Source organism: Oryctolagus cuniculus, chromosome 12 (assembly GCF_051225735.1).
Source record: "Oryctolagus cuniculus isolate XC-2025 breed Fujian yellow rabbit chromosome 12, ASM5122573v1, whole genome shotgun sequence".
NCBI lineage: Eukaryota > Metazoa > Chordata > Mammalia > Lagomorpha > Leporidae > Oryctolagus > Oryctolagus cuniculus.
This window is the reverse complement of record NC_142878.1, coordinates 88806227-88822805: the sequence shown is the minus strand read 5'-3', so window position 1 is coordinate 88822805 and position 16579 is coordinate 88806227. Positions and strand designations below refer to the sequence as shown.

At 38.9% G+C, this 16579-nt stretch overlaps 1 protein-coding gene across 15 annotated transcripts in view; it reads left to right on the top strand.

Moving 5' to 3' along the window:
* The window catches only part of DENND4A (DENN domain containing 4A), a 132046-nt gene that overhangs the window by 86288 nt on the left and 29179 nt on the right, over nt 1-16579 (top strand). For all 15 annotated transcript variants that reach the window (XR_016218270.1, XR_016218271.1, XR_016218269.1 and 12 more), the window contains 7 exons: nt 2873-3008; nt 3373-3579; nt 3671-3799; nt 4054-4195; nt 8685-8801; nt 9426-9557; nt 13072-14171. Coding sequence is in view for 12 of the 15 variants with exons in the window: in XM_008268877.5 (XP_008267099.2) it covers nt 2873-3008; nt 3373-3579; nt 3671-3799; nt 4054-4195; nt 8685-8801; nt 9426-9557; nt 13072-14171 (1963 nt within the window). In the remaining 3 variants the exon portion in view is untranslated. The remainder of the gene's footprint in view (nt 1-2872; nt 3009-3372; nt 3580-3670; nt 3800-4053; nt 4196-8684; nt 8802-9425; nt 9558-13071; nt 14172-16579) is intronic.

Here is a 16579-nt window from a genome sequence, read left to right as displayed (position 1 = left end):
GGTTGCAGTTGATTCCTGTTCTTACTTTTTATCGATTGTTGATGTTGCTTTTTAAATTCTGTCTTTTATCAAAATATTTATAATCTTTCTCCTAGTTTCTCTCCTCTTCTTTTGTTTTTCTTTCTAAATAAGCTTTCTTTTTTGTCTCTTCTTTCTACTTCTTAGTCTTCCTTTGGTAGTTTTCACTAATACAGTTTTGCTTTTCTTCCTGTGGTTCGATTTCAAGTTTTTTATTTAAATTTTACTTTTAGATTTAGTCTTTTAGTTAAAAAAATTACTTAAAGAGTTCTCATTTGTTAAAAACTCCCAAGTCAGGGGTGGGCATTTGGTATAGCAGTTAAGAGATCTCCATACACTGAATTGCTCTCCAAATGCCAACAATAGCCAGGGCTGTGCCAGGCCAAAGCCATGAGTCAGGAACTCAATCTGGCAAGGACTCAATTACTTGAGTTACCATCTGCTGCCTCCCAGGGTGTGCATTAGCAGGAAACTGGAATTGGAAACAGAGCCAGGACTTGAACCCAGGCACTCTGATATGTAATGCAGGCGTCCCAAATAAAAACTTCTTTAAGCAAGAGAGAAAGATCTTCTGTCTGCTGGTTCACTCCCAAAATAGTCACAGTGGCCAAGGCCAGGGCAGGCCAAAGCCAGGATCCAGGAGCTTCATCTGGATCTCTCCTGCATGGGTGGCAGGAGCCCAAGGACTTAGGCCTTTTTCTGCTGTCTTCCCAGGCGTACTAGCAGGTAGCCAGATTAGAAGTGGAGCCCATATGAGCTGCTGGCGCTACAGGTGGAGGCACTTGGTCCATTTTCTGGTGCTTTTTTCCAGACCATTAACAGGGAGTTGGATCAGAAATGAAGCAGCTGGGACACAAACCGGCGCCTGTATGGAATGCCAGTGTTGCAGGCGGTGGCTTTACCCACCACGCAACAGTGCTGCTTCCCTCCCACTCCCCAAGCAGCAGCAGCTTCTTTTTAAAAGTTTTATTTTATTTTATTTATTTGAAAGCAAAGTTACAAAAAGAGAGACAGACAGAGATCTTCCATCTGCAAGTTCACTCCCCAAATAACTGTAGCAGCTGGGGCTGGGCCAGGCTGAAGCTTCATCTTGGTCTCCCACATGGGTGGCAGTGCCCCAAGTACTTGGACTGTTTTCTGCTGCTTTCCAGGCACAGTCGCAGGGAGCTGGATGGGAAGTGGAGCAGCTGGAACTTGTGCTGGCACCCATATAGGATATCAACATTGCAGGAAACAGTTTAACCCACTATGCCACAACCCCCTCAGGCAGCTTCTTAAGAGCTGCACCGAACACCCATCTCATACAGTCAATATTTTTAAGGGTCTTGGTTTTCCAGAACTTCTTTGTTGTTTCTTTCCATTCAATCTTCAGTTGTTGCTAATATTTTCTTATTTTACTGAATAGCTTACAGTAACGTGTGATAGACATTATTTACTTTTACTTTAGTTTTAAGTAAGATTTTTAAGTATGATTTCTTCTTACTTAAAAATATTTATATACCTTTAAGAGTATTATATAGATGAAGTTTGTTGTGTAGAGGCCTCTGATCTTTTCAGCCTTTTTCCTGACTGTTACTACTTATACGCCCAGCACACCTTGCTGTAGTACTTTAATTAGGCCTATCTCCTCATAGAGTCATTTTTTTTATCTTCTTTCTCTTATCTAATTTCCTTTCTAATCAATAAGACTGAAACTGAGGCCGGCACTGCGGCTCAATAGGCCAATCCTTCGCCTAGTGGCGCTGGCACACCAGGTTCTAGTCCCGGTCGGGGAGCCGGATGCTGTCCCGGTTGCCCCTCTTCCAGGACAGCTCTCTGCTGTGGCCCGGGAAGGCAGTGGAAGATGGCCCAAGTGCTTGGACCCTGCACCCCATGGGAGACCAGGAGAAGCACCTGGCTCCTGGCTTCGGATCAGCACGGTGCGCCGGCCACAGCGCGCCAGCCACGGTAGCCATTGGAGGGTGAACCAAGGGCAAAAGGAAGACCTTTCTCTCTGTCTCTTTCTCACTGTCCACTCTGCCTATTTAAAAAAAAAAAAAAAAAAACTGAACCTGAGTTATCCTGATTAATCAATTCATGATACTAAGCTAGCCCTGATTGCTATTTGCATCTTTTTAAGAGGGAGATTCTGCAGCAAATATGGTAATCTGAAACTATGACATTAATAGGTGTCCTGTTTGAAAGAAAACTTACTAGGTGGGCCCTTTACCAACTGTCTTTTTTCTGATATGTTCAATATGTATTTGCCTAAATACTAATTTTAGTCATTTACTTGAGTTACTTTGGAATTTGATAACAAGTTCAACAGAATTTAAGTGTATTCTCCCCCATATACTTGAATCTATAATTAGCTACTACATTTCTAAATATTATATTAAAAGGGCAGCATTAGTGTAAATACTTATTATCTGTCATCGTCTGATGGAGAAACTTATATTAAATTCTAAGAAGTTACTGATTGTGGGCTAGATGTTTGCTGCTGCAGTGAAGATGCCAGTTGCGACATTTGCATCCCGTGTAGGAGCGCCTGATTCGGGTCCTGGCTCCACTTCCAATTCTAGCTTCCTGTTAATGCATAACCTCGGAGGCAGTGATGATGGCTCAAGTAGTTGGGTTCCTGCCACCCACATGGGAGATCCAGATTGAGTTCCAGGCTCCTGGCTTCAGCCTGGCCCAAACTTAGCTGTTGTAGGCATTTGAGGAGTGAACCAGTTAATGGAAGATCTTTCTGTGCCTTTCAAATAAATAAAACCAAATAAAATAAAAAGATAAGTTACTGATACTTATTTTTTGTAGTTTGTAACCATTGTGATCATCTATGTGTACTTGAATTTTTTTTTCTTTTCTAAAACAGCTATAGTGGATTTCCAGTTCTTAGGAACAATTTATTTGAGAGACCAGAAGGATTTCTACAAACGCAAAAGAGCAAACTGCCTTCAAAATCAAGTAGTCCTAGTAGCCCTTCTCCCATGTTCAGAAGAACAAAACAGGTGCTTTGAAAATTTTGCCATCTTCATGTAATCAAATATTAGAACAAAATAAATTTTACACTTATCCTTTCTAGTATACTTTATCACCCCATGTACAGCTATTAATAGATTATGCTTTCTGAAACTAATAAGATATTTTGAATGTCTTATAAAAGATAGTTTAGAGTAATCTAACTTATTTATTATCTCGTCCTAGAAGCTTACATATTTTATAATATAGATTCAAGAAGAGGTTTGAAAATAGGTTATTGACAGATTTTTCTGGAAACACTACAAAAGCGTGTGACATAATTTTTTAGCATTCAGTTAAACAAGGATGCTTAAGTGTATAAATTTATTAATAAGATCCTTGCATTTTTTTTAGGAAATTAAATCAGCCCATAAAATTGCCAAGAGATATTCTTCCATCCCTCAGATGTGGTCCAGGTGTCTGCTGCGTCACTGTTATGGACTGTGGTTTATTTGTCTCCCAGCTTATGTCAAAGTATGTCATTCAAAAGTCAGAGCTCTGAAAACAGCATATGATGTACTAAAAAAAATGCAGTCAAAGAAGATGGATCCACCTGATGAGGTAACAGTTACTCTTTAAAATGAACTGTTTTATTTTAGATTTACATACATAAATATCTTTGTTTCTGTACACTTTCAAATATGTGTTTCAGGTGTGCTACCGCATTCTTATGCAGCTCTGTGGACAATATGATCAGCCAGTGCTTGCAGTGCGAGTGCTTTTTGAAATGCATAAAGCTGGTATTGACCCCAATGCCATTACTTATGGTTATTATAATAAGGTAATTACTTTGATTTAATGGAGAAATAGCATTATTTTTGTCATTATACAACCTTAATTTAATGACAGAAATAACCAGGGATTATTTGACATTTATTTTATTTTAGAGTACTTAAAATATATTTTACATGCAAATCAAGTCTTTTTTCTATTTGTGTGATACAGTCTGTTTTAATATCTTTAGCTTATTTTGAAGGCAATGTATGTACCTACAAAAATTATTTTACTAATTATTTTATTTTGTTGAATGCATAGGCTGTTTTGGAAAGTACCTGGCCTTCAAGAAGTCGTAGTGGCTATTTTCTTTGGACAAAAGTAAGAAATGTTGTTTTAGGAGTAGCACAGTTCAAAAGAGCTTTAAAGAAACATGCACATTTATCACAAACAACTCTCTCAGGTAATTAAGGATTTTTAAGGGTTGTATGTATCTTATTTTTTTCTCTAAAATTAACTGACTTAGTTATACTTCATATTTTTAGAAATTTTAAATTAAATACTTTGCTTTTATTGCCACTAAATAAATTACATTGCTTTTTTTTTTTATTATGATTATCTGTTACCCGAAATGCTGGGGACCAGAAGGGTTTCAAATCTGGGGCTTTGAAATGTTGAAATATGTATATGGTTGGGGCCCACATCTAAACAAGAATTTTATTGACATTTCAGAAACACCTAAACACATATTATGAAGGTAATTTCATACAATATTTTAATGCACCTGTGTTTTGACTGTGACCTATTAAGGGATCAGGTATTTGATTTTGTGATGTCATGTCTGCACTTCTGGAGCAATTTAAAGAGGTTTTGGATATTCAGATTAGGAGTGCTCAACTTGAGTTAGAGTTCTTTTCCTATTTAAAAAACAAACAGATTTCACTTTTTTTTTTTAGCTGTTAAATTATCAACTCTTGGTGGTCTTGTTTTGGTATTCGTTAATAATACGTAAGATATTTCTTTGATATGGTACTTTGCTGATTATGTGGACATTTTACATTCATTATCACTTTAGTAGATTATTAGCTTGACAACAAACTAGTGTGCATTTTTTATTTCTCCTTGTGTAGTAAAATGCTATCAAATGTGTTCTTAAACAGATGGCAATGACCTGGATGCTGTTAGTCATGGCAGCATGGATAGTGGTCATGGGGCATGCACTGTGGAGCAGGCACCTTTAACATGGGTTTAATCAAAGTGTATGCTACGGATGATAGATATAGTTCAGTTTTATGTGTGCTTATGTATACATTTATTACATTGTAAGCACTAGATTTGCTAGCCTGTATTTTTTAAATTTTCAACAATATATTTAACTTTCAGTTTTCAATTTTATGAGTTAGATATATGATTTCATAACAAATTTAACAACTATATTAAATTTTATTTATTTGAATATAAATAAAAATTTAAGACAGGTTATAAAGTACTTTATTCAAGTATTTAATTTTATATCACACTGATATCTCTTTACCATATCATTTTCCTAGGATAAATCCTTTCTAACGATGAAAAAATTGTTAGAGTTTTAAAAAAGAAACTTCTAACTCTGTTTCTGAATTAATAGTGTTATAATAGTGTCAGCTTACTGATGATAACAATTTACAGTGGTTATGTAAAATATAATCATTGGGAGAAGCTAGGTGAAAGATACCAAGGAACTCACTGTATTATTTTCGCAACTTTTGAATGTTAAACTACTTTAAACTCTCTGTTTAAAGTTTAACTCTCTCTGTTTAAAGTAAACCCTCTCTGTTTTGAATGTTAAACTACTTTAAAACAAAAAATTTAAAATAATTTTTTAAGTTGTTTTCAAATTTACAGGCAGAGTTACAGAGAGGGATAACTTCCATGCGTTGATTTACTCCCCCAAATGGCCAGCGCAGTTGGAGTTGGGCCAGGCTGAAACCAGGAGCCAGGAACTCCATCCAGATTTCCCATATGGGTGGCAGGGGCTAAGTACCTGGGCCATCCTCCACTGTTTTCCCAGAAATGTTAGCAGGCAATTGGATTGGAAGTAGAGTAGCCCATCAAACTGGTGCTCTTATGGAATGCTAGCATCACAGGCCTACCCCACTGCACCATAATAACACCAGCCCCTTAAATAATTCTTAAAAACAGTATTGAGGCAATGAAGGTGGCATTAATTTTATTGGAATATAAGATTTATACATTGGCTTCCTTATCCAGATTTTTTTATTTATTTTATTTGAAGGGCAGAGTGACACAGTGAGAACAGAGAGCTCCCATCTACTAGTTCACTCCCCAGATGGCTTCAGTGATCCTTGGCTGGGGCTGAAGCAGAAAACTCAGTCCAGGGGCCAGCGCTGTGGCGCAGCAGGTTAGAGCCCTGGCCTGAAGGGCCGGCATCCCACATGGGCACCAGGTCTAGTCCCGGCTGCTCCTTTTCTGATCCAGATCTCTGCTGTGACCTGGGAAGGCAGTGGAAGATGGCCTAAGTCCTTGGACCCCTATACCCACGTGGGAGACCTGGAAAAAGCTCCTGGCTCCTGGCTTCGGATTGGCGCAGCTCCAGCCATTGCAGCCATCTGGGGAGTAAACCAGTGGATTGAAGACCTCTCTCCCTGTCTCTACCTCTCTTTGTAACTCTGTATTTCAAATAAATAAAATCTTTAAAAAAAAAAAAAAAAAAAAGAAAAGAAAAGAAAACTCAGTCCTGCTTTCCTCTGTGGGTGGCAGCAACCCAACTGCTTGAACCATCACTGTGCCTCCCAGGTTGTGCATTAGCAGGAAGCTGGAATAGGGAGTAGAGTTGGGACTCGAACCCAGGCACTCAGTCTGGGATGTGGACATCCCAATAAGCATCTTAACTGCTAGGCCAGATGTCTACCCCTGTACATAAGTTTTTTCTAACTATTATAAAAATTGACAACATTAAAAATATTTGCATAATTCTCTCCTTTTTGTTACTACATTTTAAAAGTACACATGACTTTTGATTATAGTGTAAATGTGAGCTCTGTTGACAGAAACTTTAAAAATTGTTACTAATAAAATATGAAGGCTTCTGTCTCTGCAGATGACATTATTTTGGCCTGTCTCCTTTTATGTCTGCTTTTAAGATTAATAACTGTAACTTGATTGTATTGAAATATAATGTTCGTTGTTACTCTTCTATGGCTCTTTATCATGCAAATGAGTTTAATCTGTTATAGTAGTCATCCTTAGACATTACTTCTTTTTTTTTTTTTTAAGATTTATTTATTTGAAAGTCAGAGTTACACAGAGAGAGGAAATACAGAGAGAGAGAGAGGGTTCTTCCATCTGATAGTTCACTCCTCAATTGGTGCAGCAGCCAGAATTGCATTGATCCGAAGCCAAGAGCCAGGAACTTTTTCCAGGTCTCCCGCACAGGCGCAAGGACCCAAGGACTTGGGCCATCTTCTACTGTTTTACCAGGCCACAGCAGAGAGTTGAATTGGAAGTGGAGCAGCTGGGACTTGAACCAGCGCCCACATGGGATGCCAGTGCTTCAGGCCAGGGCCTCAACCCACTGCACCACAGCGCCAGCCCCAGGCATTACTTTTTAAAATTAAACAAAGTTTTATTTTTAATTATGACTTTTTCTAAAGTTAACTTAAAACAGTTCAGAACCAGTAAAAGCATGAGTTTCATCAAAATCATCTTCAAATTTTTCTGATTTTAATTTTTTATGGAAAGGTACCTCAAAGTTTGATTAGAAAAAAGCACAAACTCAAAATTATAACAGACATTAAATACCTAATGATACTAAATGCAATTTCTTTATATAGTGCTTCCAAAGTGTATTGAACTGTTTCATGTATAGGCCCATATAATCATAACAACCTTGTGTTTTACAAATCTGGAAACATGAGATCCAAACTAAAAGGTTAAGTGACTTACTTAAAATCCTGTCTCCTAAATAGAATGCTAGGATTCAGAACCTTATCTTTAGATGCTAATATAGAGAAAACAATTTGCTAAAAATCATACAGAGGCTATTCAACAAAAGCAGAATTATTACATTGATGTATCTTGCTTTTCTTAATAATAGCTTTTTTTCTTTCATGTATTTGTCTTCATGTGCAATTCAGCTAATTATTCAGTTGGATTTTCAGAAAACTTAATTACCAATAAACTTAAGGAACCCCAATTTTTGGATAAAATCATTTAGATAATCATCTCCAATTATTTGTATGTGAATGTTCTGAATTCAGGTCTGAATTCTCTGCAAATTTCTTATCTGCATTGCTTATTGAAACTCAGACTTTCACTTAGAGAGGTAATGGACTTGAAAAAAAAATGTCTACAGGGCCGGCGCCGTGGCTCACTTGGTTAATCCTCTGCCTGCGGTGCTGGCATCCCATGTGGGCACTGGGTTCTGGTCCCAGTTGCTCCTCTTCCAGTCCAGCTCTCTTCTTTGGCCCAGGAGGGCAGTGGAGGATGGCCCAAGTGCTTGGGCCCCTGCACCCACATGGGAGACCAGGAAGAAGCACCTGGCTCCTGGCTTCGGATCAGCGCAACGCCAGCCATAGTGGCCATTTGGGGAGTGAACCAATGGAAGGATGACCTTTGTCTCTCTCTCTCTCTCACTGTCTATAACTCTGCCTGTCAAATAAAAAGAATGTCTGCTTGTCTGTGTTTGGAAGCCCACAGAGTAGTGTGAATATACATAATTCTTTTGACTACAGTATGGAGCAAAAAATAAATTATTTTGATATCTTCTCTTTCTTACATTACTGGAGATGGGAAAGGGTAGGTAACAAAATAATACTTTTCATTAGAGTGATCCAGGAAAATTTCTGAGTAAATCCGAACTCCTAGTATGTAGCTATAAATTCAAGTTGCTCTCACTAAAGAAGTTTATGATAAACAAATAGGGATTTGTTTCTTTCTTTTTGCTTTTCTAGGTGGCCAGTCTTATCTGGGATATGATTCATTGTCTAAGGATGAAGTTAGAAGAGGGGATATAGCTACTGAGGACATTCCAGAAGAAAAAGATAAAAAAGGGAGTGATTCTGGTTCCTGTAGGTATTGTTTGAAAATGTATAAAATTGTGACTTTATATTAATAGAAAAATACATATAACTTTAACTGCATAAGTGCTAGTATTACTTCACATTTTTCTTTTATAACTTCTTTTCTTCCCATTGCAAAGCCTCTCTGCCACCTAATACTTATTTTCATAAAAATGCTTCTTGTATGATGTTTATAGTCTCAGTGGCAAAACACTCTCCAATCAATACTGTTAAAATGAAAGCTATATAACACGCAGAATATTCTTATTAAAGTGCAAACTTGTTTTTGTTGAAATAGTGACTCTTTTCTGAGGCTTAATAATTTTCATTTAAAGTTTGTTTATGGACCTGTATTTGCTCCTTTCCTTCCCCCACTGGAAATGCTCTTTCACAACCAAGAGAAATTTTAAAGTTTGTTCATGAACTTCATACATGATCAGTACTCAGTAATTTCATCTTCATTTTGAGGCCTGAACTACTTAATTGTGACTCAAAAATAGATACAGAGGTATTTAATATTATATTCTTATAGCCTATTTATGGGTAGAAATTTTAGAACTAAAAGCTACTTCTCTTTGTTCCTCGTACAATATAGATTGCATTTAATTGACATTTTCATTTCTATCTGTATAGTGTCAGAGAGCGAGAGTACAAAAGGAAGTGTTGATTGTCTTCCTAAGCTCAATTTTCAAAGTTCTTCCAGTATTGTTCGCCTCAGTGGTACAGGTGACAACAGTGCTCATAAAATACCAGGAGAAAACACAGGTAAGTTGAATAGCATCCATCTGTTATGTGCAGGATAGACTGTGTGATTAAGGAATAGTTTTTTTCTAAAAGTCTTAATCATCCATTTTTTAAATGTATTTATGCAGCCTCTCATGGTATAGCTTAGTGACTTGAGAGCTATATTTAATGACACTTGGTTAAAGCTTTTATTATTACCACTGTGTAGGGGTAAACCTCCAACCTTCATACATTTTTTTTTTTTTTTTTTTTTTTTGACAGGCAGAGTGGACAGTGAGAGAGAGAGACAGAGAGAAAGGTCTTCCTTTGCCGTTGGTTCACCCTCCAATGGCCGCCGCTGCAGCCGGCGCACCGCGCTGATCCTGGCAGGAGCCAGGAGCCAGGTGCTTTTCCTGGTCTCCCATGGGGTGCAGGGCCCAAGCACCTGGGCCATCCTCCACTGCACTCCCTGGCCATAGCAGAGAGCTGGCCTGGAAGAGGGGCAACCGGGACAGAATCCGGCGCCCCAACCGGGACTAGAACCCGGTGTGCCGGCGCCGCAAGGTGGAGGATTAGCCTATTGAGCCACGGCGCCGGCTCAACCTTCATACATTTTGAGTTTGAATTGTTGAATTAGGAAGTAGGAGCTGGAGAGGCGACAAGTCTGAGTATCATATACCTGGCCAAATTTTATTTTATTTTTTCTTTAAACTTTTATTTATTTTCATTTTATTTGAAAGGCAAAGATTTTCCATCTTCTAGTTCACTCTCCAAATGCCTACAATAGCTTGGGTACACCAGGCCCAAGCCAAGAGCCTGAATCCAGTCTGGGTCTCCCATGTGGATTGCAGAGCCCAAGTACTTGAGCCATCTTCTGCTGCCTCCCAGGTGTGCATTAGTAGGAAACTGGAATGGGAAACAGAGGTGGGCCTCAAACCCAGGAACTCACATATGGGACGCAGCAGTTCTAAGTAGTGTCTTATTTTTTTTTATTTTATTTTATTTATTTATTTATTTTTTGACAGGCAGAGTGGACAGTGAGAGAGAGAGACAGAGAGAAAGGTCTTCCTTTGCCGTTGGTTCACCCTCCAATGGCCGCCGCTGCAGCCGGCGCACCGCGCTGATCCTGGCAGGAGCCAGGAGCCAGGTGCTTTTCCTGGTCTCCCATGGGGTGCAGGGCCCAAGCACCTGGGCCATCCTCCACTGCACTCCCTGGCCACAGCAGAGGGCTGGCCTGGAAGAGGGGCAACCGGGACAGAATCCGGCGCCCCGACCGGGACTAGAACCCGGTGTGCCGGCGCCGCTAGGCGGAGGATTAGCCTAGTGAGCCGCGGCGCCGGCCCTAAGTAGTGTCTTAAATGTTATACCATCCACCTACCCTCCAGCCAAGTTTTACATGAAGGATATGATTCCTTGGTCTTCATATTATTCCTCTTTGTTCAAAAGCTAGTCTGAAAAAGCATAGTCCTTTAGACAATTTAGTTAGTAACACCCAATGTTTTTCTTTTTTAAAAGTGCTTTTAGGGGCCGATGCTGTGGCGCAATGGGTTAATGCCCTGGCCTGAAGCGCCGGCATTCCATATGGGCACTTCAGATTCATATTCAGAGCCTCTAGTCCCGGCTGCTCCACTTCCGATCCAGCTCTCTTCTGTGGCCTGGGAAAGCAGTGGAAGATGGCCCAAGGCCTTGGGCCCCTGCACCCGCATGGGAGACCCAGAGGAAGCCCCTGCCTCCTGGCTTCTGGCTTGGGATCGGCGCAGCTCTGGCTGTTGTGACCAATTGGGGAGTGGACCATCAGATGGAGGACTCCCCGCCCCCCATGTGTAACTCTGACTTTCAAAAAATAAAATGAATCTTTTAAAAGAAAGTGCTTTTATATATTATCTCTTTTTTAAAAGATTTATTTATTTGAAAGTCAGAGTTAACAGAGAAGGAGAGGCAGAGAGAGAGAGAGAGAGAGAGGTGTTCCATCTGCTGGTTCACTCCCCAATTAGCCCCAACAGTCGGAGCTGCGCCAATCCAAAGTCAGAAGCCAGGAGCCTCTTCAGGGTCTCCCACATGGTTTAGGGGCCCAAGGGTCATCTTCTGCTGCTTTCCCAGGCTATAACAGAGAGCTGAATTGGAAGTGGATCAGCCGGGACTTGAACCAGTGCCCATATGGGATGCAGGCAGTGGCTTTACCCACTGTGCCACAGTGTGCATAAATTATCTTGTGTTTGTTATTATAGTAATGCTTATATTAGTGAGAGAGGACTTTAGCACTATTTTAAAGATGAGAAAGCTAAGGCATAATTTGGTTTTTGGCAGGTAACAGAAATTATCAGTTGTTAGTGAAAAAGTGAGATTAGGATCTGGGATCACTTGATCTCATAAATTTTTCACCAGACTATTTTAGGGGAGTTAAATGGACCTAAGATGCAGAGCTTCTAGTGTTAAAAGCATGATTATGTAATTACCTTTTTTTTAATGGCATTAGCTGGATTTTATTACAATCCAAAAGACATTGAAGAATTTCTGCTCTCAAGGTGTTGTTGTACTGTTCATTTTTCCACAATATAAATATGCCTCTAGTTCAGAGGTAGGCAAACAGTGGCCCACAGACCGCATTTGGCCTGCACCCTGTGTTGCACTGGCAGGTATAAACCTGGAATCAGTAAGCAGTATATTGGGGCATTGTGGTATAGTGGGTAAAGCCATCACCTGCAATGCAGCATCCCATATGAGCACTGGTTCATGTCCCAGCTGCTCGACTTCTGATCCTCTTCCCTGCTAATGGCCTGAGAAAAGCAGCCGAAGGTGACCCAGTTGTTTGGGCCTCTGCCATCCACATGGGATACACAGATGAAGCTCCTGGCTTCTGGCTTCAGCCTGGCCTGGCACTGGCCATTGCGGCCATCTGGGAAGTGAACCAGTGAATGGGAAATCTCTCTCTCTTTCTCTCTCTCTGTCCCTCTGTCTGTTTCTGTCTTTTCCTCTGTGGCTCTGATTTTCAAATAAATAAATAAAACTTTAAAAAAAAAAAACAATATTATTAAAAGGTTAAAATCACTTAGCCACAAAGATAGTCATAAGAATTTGAAGATTTTAAAATAATCTTTATATATGGGTAATTTTAATATGGCTATCTTCAGCTTGGTGATTTGAGGTTTGGTTTTCATTTAAATATGCAGAAGACACAGAATATCATGGACATCTAGCAGAACCATGATTTTATAACCATTGTTATTTAATCAATTTAGTAGAATTAATGCAAGTTTATTATTATAAAATATAAATCCTAGTTGTTAGGTATTTTGAAAAGCAGAACATCCTAATGTCTAGAAGAATATTCTTTATTGTTAGACAAATCTAGATTTAAATACCAGTTCCATCTCTTAAGGGTATCTTTGGGCTAGATAATTGATCTTTCTGATCTTTTTTTTTCTTAACACATAATGATGTTGTCATGTTTACAGTAGCTAATATAATATCTTCATTACTAGAATTTTAAATACTTAAGATGATTTATATTTGCACATTACATTTTCATGAATAAAACATTTTTCTTGTTTTTCAGAAAGCACACGTGAACTGCTCTTAATATCATCTCTTGAGGATACAAATGAAACAGGAAACATTGAAAGTAGATGCTTCAGGAAAAGACATAAAAGTGACAATGATTCTAATTTGCAGCAGCAAATGGCCTGGGGAAATAGAAACCGTAATCTTAGTGGAGGGGTACTGATGGGATTTATGCTCAACAGAATTAATCAAAAAGCAAATCCTGGAGATATAGTTGAAAAATTAGGAGCTGATGCAAAAATTCTTTCAAATGTTATCTCAAGAAGCACAAGACCAAATAGTCTTGATATTGGAAAGCCACCTTTAAGATCAAAAAGAGACAGTCTAGAAAAGGAATCTAGTGATGATGATACACCTTTTGATGGTTCTAATTGCTTGGCTGATAAAGTGGATTCTCCTGTTATTTTTGATTTAGAAGACTTAGACAATGAAACAGATGGATCAAAAGTAGGATATGTTGCAACACAAAATTCCAAGAGAATTCAACGAATGAACAGCAACTTCTCAGCAAAACCTTCTGAAAAAACTGATGTTGCAACAGGATTTGATCCCCTCTCTCTTTTAGTTGCTGAGACTGAACAGCAGCAAAAAGAAGAGGAAGAGGAGGATGAAGATGATAGCAAAAGCATTTCGACACCATCTGCAAGGCGTGATTTAGCTGAAGAAATTGTGATGTATATGAATAACATGAGCAGTCCTTTGACAAGTCGAACACCAAGCATTGACTTACAAAGGGCTTGTGATGATAAATTAAACAATAAGAAAAGCCCAACCTTGGCCAAGGCTTGCAGAAGATCTAGCCTACCTCCCAATTCTCCTAGGCCAGTGAGACTCACCAAATCTAAAAGTTACACAAAAAGTGAGGAAAGACCAAGGGATAGACTGTGGTCTTCTCCAGCCTTCTCACCTACTTGCCCATTTAGAGAAGAATCTCAAGATACATTAACCCATTCATCACCCTCATTTAATTTAGATACGCTACTGGTACCTAAATTAGATGTTCTAAGGAATAGTATGTTCACTGCTGGAAAAGGAGTTGCAGAGAAAGCAAGCAAGTGGTATTCAAGATTCACCATGTATACCTCATCCTCTAAGGTAAGTGTTTCCTACTTTGACTTTGACAACACCTGCCACCACTACCAGAAGTTCCTTACTTGTGAAGATGTCTGTCTAAACCATTTTTTTTAAATACAGCTCTAAGAAAAGAACTCATGGAATGTATATGTTTTATAAGTACCAGAATTTGAACTGGAATAAAGGAGAGAAATTTCAGTTAGATTATATTTAAAGTTCAGATTTGAAACTGGAATAAGAAATACTGTTATGTGAAAGTACTTAAGAGTTTCAATATGTCCTTCAAAAAACAAACACTTTAAAAAATAGAGTATCCAGTATGCCTTCAAAATTGACCAGTCAGGCATAGTTTCTCCTCCTGTTTAGGGTAGAACAATTTATGATAGACCTGCATACATTCCAAAAACAAACATCTAGGTGAAATGCAGGAAGTTTGGGGTGTTTGAGGGAAATCCCACACAGGTCTCTAACTCTTGAGATATATATGCACGTGATAGATACAAGCCAACGCAGAAGAGATTTAAATAACTGAACTTAGAGTTAAACCAAGACAAGGGCAGGCATTTGGCCTGCTCTTGAGATTCTGCTTGAGACATCCATGTCCCATGTTGGCGTGCCTGAGTTTGAGTCCTTGTTCTGCTAATTCCAGCTTCCTACTGACACATACCCTGGGAGGCAACAGATAATGGCTCAGATAGTTGGTTTCTTGTCACCCATGTTAGAAACTGAATTGAGTTCCTGACTCCTGGCTTTGGCCTGACCCAGCTGCAAACTACAGCTGTTATAAATGTAACAGTGAACCACCAGATGAGAGATGACTCTGTCACTCTCTTTTCTCTCTCTCATTCTCCCTCTCCCTCCTTCTCTCCCTTTTCCCCCTCCATCCCTCCTTCCTTTCCCCCTCCCTTCATCTCTTGCTCTGTTCCATACCTTTCAAATAAATAAAACTGAAAAAGCAACACAAAAAGCAGTCTAAACTAAGTTGATTGCCTGCTAAAACAAAACATCAGTATTCCCCCAAAGAATTTTAACAGTAACCAGGCTGCCTGATATAATATTCACAATGTCCAAGATAAAATCCAAGATTATTTGATGTAATGGACCAGAAAAATATGATTAATTCTCAAGATATTCAAGATTCACCCCGAGGTATTCAAGACAACGCCAAGACAAACACAAATGTTGGAGTTACCATAAACTTTAAAGCAGCTACTATATAACTAAGTTCCCTGAGATAAAGGAAAACATACTTGAAATAAAATGAATTCTCAATAAGAAACAGAAACTATTGAAAACAAATTTTGTAACTGAAAAAATATACTATCTAGAACTCATTGGATGATTTCAATAACAGAGTGGAAATGACACCAAAAAAATTCAGTGGGCTTGAATATTGAGTAACAAAAACCCAATTTGAAGAACAGAAGAGAAAAGACTTACAAAAATGAACAGATCCTCAGGGCATGTAGAGCAATATCAAAAGGGATAAATAACATGCACATTATTGGAGTTCCAGAAGAATTGAAGAAAGTGATTGTGGCAGAAAAGATACTGGAACAATGAATGACTGAAAATGCTTGAATTTGATGAAAGAGATTTATAGATACAAAACTCAGAAAACTGCAGAAAGGACAAACTCGGAGAAAACCACATCTGCATACATTTATAAACAAAGTGATAGAAACCAAAACTCTCCATCTGCTAATAAGAAAATACTGGAAAAAAAAATCTTGAAAACAATTAAAGAAAAATTACTCATTATCTAGCTAGGACTAAAGATTTGGATGACCATGTGGTGTTCATCATCATCCATGGAGGAAAAATTTCACTAAAACAATACCCTTAACATATTAAAAATAGACACATGGGGCTGGGATGATGATGTAGCAGGAAAAGCTGCCATTTAAGAGGTCGGCATCCCATGTGGGGGCCGGTTCAAGTCCTGGCTGCTCCAGTTCCAATCCAGCTCCCTGGGAAAGCAGTGGAGAATGGCCCAAGTGCCTGAACTCCTGCACCAACGTGGGAGACCTGGAAGAAGCTCCTGGTTCCTGGCTTTAGCCTGGCCATTGTGGCTATTTGGGGAGTGAACCAGCAGATGGAAGATATTTGCCTTTCTGTCTATCTCTGTCTCTCTTTCTCACTCTCTCTCTCTCTCAATTCTTTCAAATAAATAAATAAATATTTAAGAAAACACCTGTCCACCCAGAATTCTATATCCAGTGAAAGCATTCTTCAAGGGGTGAAATAAAGAAAATGGATTCATAGACGGCAGATTTGCTCTATATGAACTCCCTGTATGAAATTCTTCACACTAAAGAAAAATGATACTGTGGACTAGAGAAACCTGGATCTTTAGAAGTGAAGAACAAAACAAATACCTGGCTAGTAGAAAAGGCTTTTTCTCTCTTTCTCTCTTTCTCTCTCTCTCT